At 48.1% G+C, this 12,696-nt stretch overlaps 1 protein-coding gene across 19 annotated transcripts in view; it reads right to left on the minus strand.

Annotated features, from left to right (window-relative positions):
• The window catches only part of PRRC2B (proline rich coiled-coil 2B), a 118,527-nt gene that overhangs the window by 67,016 nt on the left and 38,815 nt on the right, over nt 1-12,696 (minus strand). For 18 of the 19 annotated variants that reach the window (XM_010341451.3, XM_074394603.1, XM_039461244.2 and 15 more), the window contains 2 exons: nt 2,170-2,339; nt 695-872 (listed from right to left, as the gene is read on the minus strand). In XM_010341451.3, coding sequence (XP_010339753.2) covers nt 695-872; nt 2,170-2,284 — 293 coding nt within the window. In that variant the 5' untranslated portion in view covers nt 2,285-2,339. The remainder of the gene's footprint in view (nt 1-694; nt 873-2,169; nt 2,340-12,696) is intronic. The other variant, XM_039461243.2, reaches the window with a different exon arrangement.

Raw genomic sequence — 12,696 nt, forward strand, 5'->3', positions numbered from 1 at the left:
AGAGAGCACTCGCAGTAGAAGGCAAGGGTGCAGCCATGCCAAGTGGGCCCTAGGCAGCCAGGCCCTGTGTTTTCAGCCCACCACACAGGGGCTGTTTCTCTAATGACAGCACCATGCTACCCTCAGCCCCCGCCAGGGCTTCTCTAAGTACTGTGCTGGCAGGAGGTGAGCCTCCAGGGAGGCTGCAGTACAATGATAATGGAGGATTCTGTGCTCCTCTTACTCGTGACTGGGTCTGTTTAGAGCAACAGCACAAGTCTCCTGTCTGGGAAGCTGCTAGGCCCACAATTAGGGAGGTTGCATGCTTCTCTGCCAAGCTCAGCTCAGAAGGAATGAAGTTTTCAAGCCCCAGCTCTGTCAACAGTGTTTCTTAAAGGAACCGGCTCTGAGTCATTGCATAAGCTCTTCTGGGGTGATGAGGCCTTTCCTAATAAGGCACAGGGGAAAACTGGTCACTGGGGACAAGGCTGTCCACAGATGTGCTGCTCCACTGGCTCTAAAAGCCAGGAAAAATGAAGGCAGGGAACAAGAAACACATGAACCACCAGGGCAGGAGAGGAGGCAGCTTCATTTGCATCTCCCAGTTTCCCAGTTCTGCTGCTCCAAGACTAGCAGTGCCATCTGCCAAAGGGAAGGATGCCGGGGCCACCCCTACAGAGCCAGCTCCCATTCAGCACCCGACTCCTCTGTTTACCTCTTTGGGTCTTGCTGATCCTGCTTGTTTGCCCATCCCGTCCCGTCCTTGGGTACTATCACGATGTTGGGGTCGTTTCCTTTGTTTTCAGACTTCAAGCTTGGCAGGTTTGCAGGCGGTGGCATGCGCCGGGCTGCGGCAACTTTTCCAAGACTCTGTAAGCCATGTCTAGGAATAACTGCAGGGAGAGGGGCAGGGAACAGACACCATGCAGAAAAGTCACAGAAGAGGCCTGATGCATTCAGCTGTTCTTTCAAACTCTAAGTGATCATGACAAAGCTAACCAAACAAAAAGCAAGGGGCAGACCAGCAGTGGAACAAATGTTTGGCATCACTTTAATCACTTTATAAGCTCTCCACTGACGACTACAGGGACAAAGGAGCTGCTGAAACCTGTACAAAGGCTTCCATTTCACTAGTTGGCAGGACAAGGCTCGGGGACTTTATGACATGGGTTAGGAACCAGGTCCAGGAACCTCCAGCTGACAGGAAACACCTCTCTGTAAGTTGAGACAGCTCTGGTCTCATTATGGACAGCTCTGCCTAGACCCAAACCAAGACTGAACAGGGATCCTTTGACATTCATGAAGTCTTCATGGGGTGTGGACAGGATCAATATGGACCTTTCCAGCAAGTTCCAGAATATCAAGAACCATGAAAGCTAAAAAGGCTAATAACACACCAGGTGTGGTGACACACACGTGTAATCCCAGCACTTTGGGAGGCTGAAGTGGGCAGATCACAAGGTCAGGAGATCGAGACCATCCTGGCCAATATGGTGAAATCTTGTCTCTACAAAAAATACAAAAATTAGCCAGTCTCATAACCTGGTCTCAAAATAAATAAATAAATACTTAAAAACAATTTTTATTTTCTTTTTTTGAGATAGAATCTTGCTTTGTCGCCCAGGCGGGAGTGCAGTGGCAACATCTCGGCTCACTGCAACCTTCGCCTCCCGGGTTCAAGCAATTCTCTGCCTCAGCTTCCTGAGTAGCTGGGATTACAGGTGCCTGCCACCATGCCCAGCTAGTTTTTTTTTTTTTTTGGTATTTTTAGTAGAGATGGGGTTTCATCGTCTTGGCCAGGCTGGTCTTGAACTCCTTACCTCATGATCCACCTGCCTCAGCCTCTCAAAGTGCTGGGATTACAGGTGTGAGCCATTTCGCCCAGCCAAAAAAAAAATTGTTTTAAGGTTAACACTAATGCATATTAAGTCCCAGTCTACCCATCAGGATGAAAATATCCACAGGTTCAATAAGCTAATCAATGGAGAAATAATTCCACTACAGGAAGAATCAGGATGCTCAAGGCTCTGAAATCACACCTCAAGTAGAAAGTAGAGGGTGATTCTACATTCATGCTGAGAAGTCTGGTGTGCCAGGACCATACTGTCTAACCAGGTGGGGGACTCTGGGTTTCTGGAGTTTGTCACTAGGAGAAAGTCTGAGGAACTGGCCTTGAACCCCGAGCCTTACCTGAGGATCTAACTGCGTCTACTGATTTTCCTTTATATTTATCAAACAGGCTGAGAGTCGAATACTTGCTTTTCCCATCCTTGCCCTTGGTAATTTGCCCCAAACGATCGGACATTGCGATGAAATGTCATCTAGTAAAGAAATTTTTCTTGGCACCGCTCCCGATCTGCCTTTGAAATAGAGAGAGAGAAAAAAAAAGTGTCACTCCAGCAGAACCTCTGATCCAACAGAGTGAATCCTTCAGGAATCATGGACCTCCTTGAAGACCTGAAGACAGCTTTGGACTGTCCTTAGAAAAATGCTCTCACTGCCCCCAAGGCTGTTCATTCACATTCACAGGGCATTTTGAAGACACCCCGAGGCGATCTGTGGAGTACTCCAAGTCCCCATCTGCTATTCATTCCTCTCACTCTGAGTTTGGTGGAGTCTACTGCACACCAACTACGCTGACATGTAAACTTCAACAGAGCCATCTCCAAGTCAAGGACAGTTCAAGATGCAAAAATAAATGCTCAGCACCTGTAGGACATCTATGTATAACATCGAAAATAAGGCTGGCAGAATAGGGGAGGTACACTTACACCACACTGTTCATCTTAAAGACAAGCAAAACCAAATCAAAGGAGGGCAACCAAAGAATTGTCCTTCAGAAATAATTGGGTGTAAGCACTTTTCAAAATAAACAACTAGTACCCAGAGAGAAAACATCTGCTCAGGCAACAAAAGGGCTCTCTAAGGTACAAGCATGGAAAAAAGAAAGCAAGAACTCCCTAGGGCTGGTGAGGGAGAGACTACATGAGGGCTATGCCATCTGCACCTGTCCCCCACAACCTTTTTTTTTTTTTTTTTTGAGATGGAGTCTTGCTCTGCTACCAGGCTGGAGTGTAGTGGCTCGACCTCAGCTCACTGAAACCTCCACCTCCTGAGTTCAAGCGATTCTCCTGCCTCAGCCTCCCAAGTAGTGAGTTTACAGGAATGTGCCACCATGCCCAGCTATTTTTTTATATTTAGTAGAGATGGGGTTACACCATGTTGGCCAGATGGTCTCAATCTCTTTGACCTCGTCATCTGCCCACCCTGGCTCTCCCAAAGTGCTGTGATTACTGCATGAGTCACTGCACCCGACCTGTACTTGCCCCTTTCAAGGGAAAACCTTGAAAAGATCTCCAAGAAAGAAGCTTCCTTCCTCTGCCACTTTCTAATGTTCTACAGGTGTCCATGAGTCTGTTAGCAGTCTCCCCACCAGTTCATTCATTCACTCACTCATTCATTCATTCATTCATTCAAATACTAAGTGACTGGCTGGGTGTGGTGACTCATGCCTGTAATCCCAGCAATTTGTAGGCAGATCACTTAAGGTCAGGCATTCGAGACCAGCCTGGCCACCATGGTGAAATCTCCTCTCTACTAAAAACACAAAAATTAGCCAGGTGTGCTGCCTTTTATTCCATACCCAACCTTGGCAATAGGTTCTAAACTTCCTTACCAAAAAACAGAAACACTTGATAGGCTCAGTGGCTCATGCCTGTAATCCAGCTACTCAGCAAGGCTGAGGTGGGAGGACTACTTGAAGCCAAAAGTTTGAGACCAGCCTAGTCAACATAGCAAGACACTGTCTCTAAAAAAATTAAAATAGGCCAGGTGTGGTGGCTCACACCTATAATCCACTTTGGGAGGCTGAGGTGGGTGGATCACCTGAGGTCAGGAGTTCAAGACCAGCCTGGCCAACATGGCAAAACCCCGTATTTACTAAAATTACAAAAATTAGCCGGGCGTGGTGGTGTATGCTTATGATCCTAGCTCCTGGGGAGGCTGAGACATAAGAATCGCTTGAAGCCAGGAGGCGGAAGTTGCAGTGAGCCGAGACTTCGCCACTGCACTCCAGACTGGGTGGCATAAGATTTCATCTCTAAATAAATAAATAGCAGAGCATGTTGGTATGCACCTACAGTCCCAGCTACTTAGGTGGCTGAGGCAGGAGGATCACCTGAGCCCAGGAGCTTGAAGCTGCAATGAGCTACGATCAGGCCACTGCACTCCAGCCTGAGCAACAGAGGCAGATCCCATCACTTAAAAAACAAAACTTGGGTGACCATCACTTCTCCCTGGAAAACAAAGCTAAAGCAATAATTAAGGCATATGGATAACATGTCTTCAACGACATAATGGCAACAACTATGACCCCTCATTTTGCCACTGACTGGTAAAAGGCACTTGGTCATAGCTGCGGAAGCAAGGCTTGCCATTTCACCATCTTGTTCTGACACCATGCAGGCCAGGAGGAACACACCCATGTTGTGGGGAGGAAATATGTACTCCAAAGAATGATTTTAAAGATAAAACTCTACACTGTGATCCAAATAAAACACAGGTAGCTGAAACCAATTACAAACAGGGGCCAAAACAAGTGAGATGAAAGACGCTGACTGAGCCAGTCCCATGTCAAACATGCAAGTGTGCAAACCATCCTTTCATTCTTTTAACAGGTGCTGACTGATACCTAAGATCTGCCAGTCACTGACGGTCAGATTCACGTGCAGTTCCTATCGGGAAATGCTCACAAAGAATGCAGGAAGATGAATGCTGAGAGATGAGCAGTCATATGTCGGATCTGTATGAGCAGGTGACACAACCAAGTGGCCAACACTGCACCCTTCTTCGAGGAACTTCTCCCCTCCCCGCATGGCTTCAGCCATCCTAGTTGGTTACTTAACTCCCTTCCTGCACCCAAATCTCACTTTATTCAGCTGCGGCCATGGGCCAAGGAATACCAGGGTGTTTGAAAATGTGTAGGAGCATTTTTGATGTCACAATGATGGGAGTGCCGCCCACATTCAGCGGCCAAGCCCAAGGATGCTGACTGTACTAGCGTGTGTAGGAGAGTCTGGCACAATGAAGAAACATACCAGCAAAAGCGCTTCCAAGCGCTCACTGCCTCCAAGTTACCTGCCAGCAGCCACTTGACCCCAGTAGCCCTCCCCAGACCCCACCTCCTGCACCAGAGCAAAGGGCAGCAATGCTCAGGACGGGAGTCGGTCCCACATGCCTGATTCTGATTGTGGTGCCCAGGACCTGTCTGCTTCCTTGCCCTGGGGTTCATGGACCATTTTAAATCTCCCTCCCTGAGGCTACGTCTAGTGAGTTTCTGTCCCACTCCCCAAAAGTCGTTAACTAATAAGAGCATCCTGCTAGACTGCAAGCCTCTTGAGGACAGAGCGAGATCCTGTCTCAAAAACAACAACAACAACAACAACAACAACAACAACAACAAAATTGAAGGCAAGAGAAGGAAAGATTTACCAGCCATTCTGATTTAACAAATCAGGCATGTGGAGATTTCATCTGATTTCTTTTCTTTCTTTTTTCTGAGACAGAGTTTCTCCCTGTCGCCCAGGCTGGAGTACAGTGGCACCATCTCAGCTCACTGCAACCTCCACCTCCTGCCTCAGCCTTCTGAATAGCCGGGATTACAGGTGTGTGCCACCACGATGGAGGCAGAGGTTGCAGTGAGCCAAGACGGTGCCACTGCACTCAGCCTGGGCTAATTTTCTGTATTTTTAGTAGAGACAAGATTTCGCCATGTTGCCCAGGCTGGTCTCAAACTCCTGGCCTCAAGTGATCCGTCCACCTCAGCTTCCCAAAATGCTCGGATGAAAAGCATGAGCCACTGTGCCTGGCAACATGAAATGATTTCTTAAATCAAATGTCATGTTTTTTCCTTTTTGTTGAGACAGAGTCTCACTCTGTTACCCAGGCTGGAGTGCAGTGGCATGATATCGGCTCATTGCAACCTACACCACCCAGCTTCAAGCAATTCTTCTGCCTCAGCCTCCCAAGGAGCTGGGATTACAGACATGCACTACCATGTCCCGCTAAAATGTCATTTAATTCTGAAAAGTGATCAGAAATAGTTTGTTTGTATAAATGTTGCTAAAAAGTCCTCTTAAAAGCTGTTAGCCCTGGCCTCTACTATTTTACCAGTAACAAATAAATCTTTCTCTGACTCTTTGCTGACAAGGCCTGTGGGCAGAGGGTAGAATAACATACACAGCTCTCAGTGTAACTACCTGGTACACACCACACTTCTCTGAGAAGGTTCTATTCCTACTTCCCCACACCCTGGGGGAAACAAAAGCAAATAAACCTTGCTCAGGCCAGGAGAGCCTGCTCACACCTGTAATTCCAGCATTTTGAGAGGTCAAAGCGGGAGGATCACCTGAGGCAAGAAATCTGAGACCAGCCTGGCCAACATGGCGAAACCCCAACTCTACTAAAAATACAAAAATGAGCTGGGGTGGTGGTACATGCCTGCAGTCCCAGCTATTCAGGAGACTGAGGCAGGAGAATCACTTGAATCCAGGAGGCAGAGGTTGCAGGCTGCCAAGGTTGTGCCACTGCACTCAGCCTGGGTGACAGTGAGACTCTGTCTCAAAACAAAAACAAAAAACAAAACAAAACAAATAAAAAAAACTAACAGTGGCTCACGCCTGTAATCCCACCACTTTGGGAGGCCAAGACAGGTGGATCACGAGGTCAAGAAGTTTGAGACCAGCTTAGCCAACATAGTAAAACAAACCCCTTCTCTACTAAAGATACAAAAAAAAAAAAAAAAAAAAAAAAAAAAATTAGCCGGGTGTAGTGGTGGGCGCCTGTAATCCTAGCTATTTGGGAGGCTGAGGCAGGAGAATTGCTTGAACCCAGGAGGCGGAGGCTGCAGCGAGCAGAGATTGTACCACTGCACACCAGCCCAGGTGACAATGCAAGACTGTCTTAAAACAAACAAACAAAAAATCTTGCTCAAACATGAGACACTGTCCTGGGAATTTAGAATTGTGCTTAAGAGATGTTAGTCTGTCTATAACTATTGCTTGGACTATGTCCTCTCAGTAAATTCAACCAACCAACAAACAGTAATTGGGTACCTCCTATGTTCCAGGTAAAATGTTTTCCACCCCTTCCAACCACAGAGCCTTGGTGAAGCCAGTACAAGAAACACATCAGACTAACATCTGCACTTAACCCACTTGTACAATTTTTTCTTTAGCGTCCCCCATCTTTTATTTTTTTTGAGACAGAGGCTCACTCTGTCACCCAAGGCTGGAGCACAGTAGCACAATCTTGGCTCACTACAACCTCCGCCTCCTGGGTTCAAGCAATTTTCCAGCCTCAGCCTCCCAAATAGTTGGGATTGTTACAGGTGTGTGCCATCACACCTGGCTAATTTCCGTATTTTTAGTAGAGACGAGTTTTCATCATGTTGGCCAGGCTGGTCTCAAATTCCTGACCTCAAGTGATCTGTCCACCTTGTCCTCCCAAGTGCTAGGATTACAAGCGTGAGCCACCGCACTCAGCCAGTGCCCCCTACCTTTTAACCAAGTTTTTTGCACTTGTCCGGCACACTATTGGCCTCTCTAGATCTCAGTTTCCTCATCTACTGAAGGGGTGGCCTAGCCAAGCACCAGCCCTAAAATCAAGCCCATCAATGTTGACAACCGACAGCAACAGAAACAGAAATGGTTTACTGGCTGGGCAAGGTGGCTCACACCTATAATCCCAGCACTCTGAGGAGCTGAGGTGAGCAGATCACTTGAGCCCAAGAGTTCAAGACCAGCCTGAACATGGTGAAACACCATCTCTACTAAAACTACAAAAAAAATTAGGTGGGCATGGTGGTGCATGCCTGTAATCCCAGCTACTGTGGAGGCTGGGGCAGGAGCATTATTGAATTGAACCTGGGGGGTGAAGGTTGCAGTGAGCCAAGATTGGGCCACTGCACTCAAGCCTGGGCAACAGAGGGAAAAATCTGTCTCAAAAAACAAAACACACACGCACACACATACACACCCCAGAAAGGAGATGGCAACCAGGCGTGGTGACTCACACCTATAACCCGAGCACTTTGGGAGGCAGAGGTGGGTGGATCACCTGAGGTCGAGAGTTCGAGACCAGCCTGACCAACATGGAGGAACCCTGTCTTTACTAAAAATACAAAAAATTAGCTGGGTGTGGTGGCGCATGCCACCTACTCGGGAGGCTGAAGTAGGAGAATCACTTGAACCCGGGAGGTTGCAGTGAACCAAGATCACGCAACTGCAGTTTAGCCTAGGCAGTAAGAGCAAAACTCCATCTCAAAAAAATAAATAAAGAAAGAAATAAAGAAAAATAAAATGGCTTACTGTGGAATACACCACTTCTTACAAGCCTGAGAATGGATCCTATTTTCCTGTATAAACTTAGGATACCAATGAGCAACCAGGCAAGTCACTGCTACAGTGAATGAAAGCAGCCCCTACGAGGACAATCACACTCTCCACAGTGAAGACTGCACTGGTGGAGATTCTTTCAGCCTCGATGTTCCTCAGAGCAGGGGCTGGCAAACTACAGTCAGCCTGAAAAAAAATAAGCAAGAGGCCATCTATGGCCCATAAAACCTCTAACAGTTACTCTGCCTGTCCCTTTACAAAGTGTGTTTATGCACACCTGCTTTAGAGCAGTTGAGAGACCTTTCACTGGACACAACTCCAAAATAAAACCAGAATCATTAGGATTTCCTCCCACTGTAGGATCTCCACTGACCTGGCGAGTGTGAAACCAGGCCCCGCCCACAACCATCTGGCTGCACTGCCTGCCAGCTGAATTTCACAAACATCAGGCCAGTTAGCAGGGCTTTGCTGTGCTTCAAATACCTGCTGAGTTTCCATCCATCAACACACACGCATACCCCAAGCTAACCTAGCCCATCTGACGGCAGGAAGAAGGCACCGGTGAGCATCCAAGAGTGAACCAGTAAGCCGGCTAAGACAAGAGAACAGCTCTCTGGTGTGTCTGAGGCTTTTCCATCCAACTCTGACTCACCCCTGCATCACTCCCTGGGTCTGTGGGACTAGACATCAGGTCCTCACAGGCAAGCATGAGTCGAACCTGGCTCACGGCCACGGCTTTACCTCACCTTTTCTCCGTTTTTAGGCAACAGAATTCTTTTTCTCCCCGCAACAGAATCTGATTTGGAAGCTCAATATGACATATGAAGTAGACACAAGCCCATGAGGCATGCTGGGAGGAAGTCCAGCCTGCATGCCCCCTTGCTGCAAGCCCTCCTTTCCCACAGCAGCCACCTAGAGACACTGCCACAGACAGCTAGATAGAGCGTTCCAAAATTTGCCCGCCTAAAAGAAAATATTGCCATTAGGCAGATGAAAAAAGGGCCTAAAACCCATATGAAGATAGATTTGGGAACAAATGAATGGAGAAAAGAACACTGAAAAAGAATCCAGGTTGCATATTTTGGGACATAATCTAAAGAAGCGCGCCCAGGTTTTGCTGGAACAAAAACAACCAGAAAGATTCGCCAACAACGGCAACTTCATATCCAAGCCCCATCTCTTCAGACAGTGCCTGCCTGGCCAACAGGTTCCTGCTATCTGTCCACCGAGGGAACATCTCTGCCCTGTATCAAAAGCCACTTCCGGTTAAAAGGATTAATTTCACTCCACTTGAGTGCCAGCCAGTGTCAGATGCCTGACCAGAACACTGGGATGACCCGTCTCTCACCAGGAACCACTACGGCTCCATGGCTCCGCAGCATTTGAGTTGATAAGTGGCTGCCAGCATTTCGAGGGCCAGGCACCCTGCTAAGCGCTCATGTGCTCTACTCCCCTTCACAACAGCACTTTCTGGATGTTTGACAGAGAGCGACATTAAGGTTCAGTCAATCAGGACAGAAAAGTAATGCACCCAAGGTCACAAGGCTGCCGAGTGCAAGGCCAGGCTTGGAGCCCAGGCTGTATCGGACGCCAGGCTGCAGACTGAATGCCCTGCGACCTGGAGTCTGCTTTCCCAGTGGGAACGCGGATGCAGACATGAAAGGCGGCACGATGGGTTGTGATGTGAGTCAACCCAGGCCCAACAGCTGCTTTCTGGCCAACTGCACAGATGATGGTGCTGGACAGCTTCAAAAACAAGCAGTTTATTTACACCATGCCACCAACAGCCAGATTCACACCCAATGCAAATCCAATTCCGACTCTTTTCCCAGAAGGACACCTGGAGATTTCATGGCTCTTTCCTCCACTCACAATAGTGACAAAGGCCCAAGGCCTGACCTCGGGGGAACATAGTGAGTGCTGCAAAGTGCCCTGGCCATGAGGCTAGAGGCAGTAAGAGAGGAAGGTGGAATGTCTCTTTAAAGAGGAACAGAAATATCCCACTGCTAGGCCAAACATACTAAAAATCATGATTCGACAGGAATGGAAATTGACAGCAGGCTGGATAAACACTGGGCATGGTAGTGCACGCCTGCAATCCCGGCTACTCGGGAGGCTGAGATTGCAGTGAGACGCGATCATGCCACTGCCTTCCAGCCTGGGTGACTGGGAAAGACTCCACCTCAAAAAAAAAAACAGAAGAAGAAAAGAAAAACAGAGGTGGCTTTCAAAGAGCCCTAAAGCACGCACATTACTCTGTTCCCTAGGAGCCAGGCGTTGGCCCATCTGCAAAGCTGAAGCCTGGGCTTGGTCGTAGCACAATCCAGGCATTCCACCTGCAGAAGCCCAAATAAGTGAGGTGCCCGCAGAATACTGCACAAACTCTCCAAGAATAAACGGCCTGAAAATAAGGTTTGAGGAAACAAAAGAGCAGGGGAAGTGGAGTTCCTGGTAACCCAGTGTTCCTTATGGGAGACATGAGCCACCCCCAGAAGACCACGCACCCCGAGGAGACAGCACATATAGGAAGCAACAAATTTAAAATAGGAGAAAAACAAAAACAAAGAAGCACTGAGGTGTGTGGTGGACACAGAAACACTCCCCACTCCCAGTCGGGTGTTCTCTGGTACTTAGTTGCAAGACCCTTGCTGAAACCACATGGTCAGCTGGGTCCCCCTCCACCAGAACCATGGCTCATACAGCAACACAGACCATGGGGAGCACCTGCTCGCATACCTTCCACATCACGATCAACACGCCTCCACCCGGGCTCTTCCCCACCCCACCCCAAGCAGCCTCATCTCTGAAACCCGGGGTTTGCACCTCGCTTCCACTCCACACTGACTATGACGTTAGGTCTATTTCCTTGTGGATTAAGATGAACGTACCGTGTTCACCTCCCACCTCCCAGGTCTGCTATAAGGAATAAATGAGAGAACAAAGACCCCGCACTTGACCCAGCGCTTGTCCTCACTCGACAACAGCAGATGTCACCTCACCATGGCTCTGCTCTTGTTCTGCCGCCCACACCAATGTCAGTTTTCAACAGCACTCATCTCTCCAGACTCCCGTGCAGCCAGGGAAGCCTCTGTTCCCCAACAGGGCTGCTCGGGTGGTTCTGGGCAAACCAGGCAACTGTGTTTCTACCTCCTCCTGTGCACCAGGAACCCGTCCCCACGTTGGTTTCTCACAGCTTAAGGGTGCTGGTACAGACAGCAGACCTTCAAACACCACGAGGACAAACTCCCAGATGTTTAGGATCTGCTGGCAGACCCCTTTAATTAATTCTCAGGAAGACAGACAGAGATGCAGGGTGATTCTCAGAAAACCCTCTGGAGAGAAACACTTCCACTGTGACTAATTTAAACCACACTAAACTGCCCCAGTTTCAAGGCTTCCCACTTGGGGACAATAAACGCAGCTATTCACCGCAGTCACCCTCTGATGTTATAATAGATGGCCTTACGGAAGTGGATTATCCCAGTCCTGCTCCCTTCTTTCTCCATCACATTTTTTAGTAACAAAAGGAATATATGTTTGATACGGAAAAACTATAAAGCTTAAAAAAATTACAGAAAAGTATCACCCCTAAACCAGCTCCCAGATTAGATCCCTGGATCTCTCTTCACCAGCACACATAGGAAGCAATTTCACTGAAATTCCGGGTGCTGTCACTCTACGAGACTCATCATCTGCCTCCTACCCGTGTTCTATTGTGTTTTCACTTCCTATTTCAAAAGAGTTCAGCAGTAAGGGTCATAAAACACTGCGTATTAATTCTAAACACATTTGCTATTTGTTTTTTAGAACTACAAAAATCATTTTAAAGAAAACCTAGGATGGCAGAAAGGCTGAGCTGAGTGCAAGCACACGGAGGAAGGCCACGTCCTAGCCAGCTGCAGCTGTCCCTGGCTTACCCAGCAGCGCCACTGTTTACACCCAAAGCCTTTCCCCTGCAGGAATGACATCACCTGGAGCAAGCTGGAATCTGGGCACAAGAGAAGAGGACAAATTAGGCTGGCCTGTCTCTGGCAGCAGATGACTTCCTTTAGCCCAGAAGAAAGCATTCCTCCCCATGTTCCTAAACCCTATGTCCTCACAGAGACTCACAGAAAAAAACGCAGGATAGTAAAGAAACCAAGATTGGTTCCATCATTCTCCAAATAATAACCACCACTGACTCTAAACTCCCGCCTAACCTCCAGGTAACTAACGGCCTCTCTACGGCAAACACTCCCTATAGAGGATGAACTCCCTTGCAGGCAGTAGCTTTCTCTACACACAAACTTCCAGAAGGAAGACGGGGCTGAGGGCCAAATGTCAC

The sequence above is a fragment of the Saimiri boliviensis genome, chromosome 2 (genome assembly GCF_048565385.1).
Source record: "Saimiri boliviensis isolate mSaiBol1 chromosome 2, mSaiBol1.pri, whole genome shotgun sequence".
NCBI classification, from domain to species: Eukaryota; Metazoa; Chordata; class Mammalia; order Primates; family Cebidae; genus Saimiri; species Saimiri boliviensis.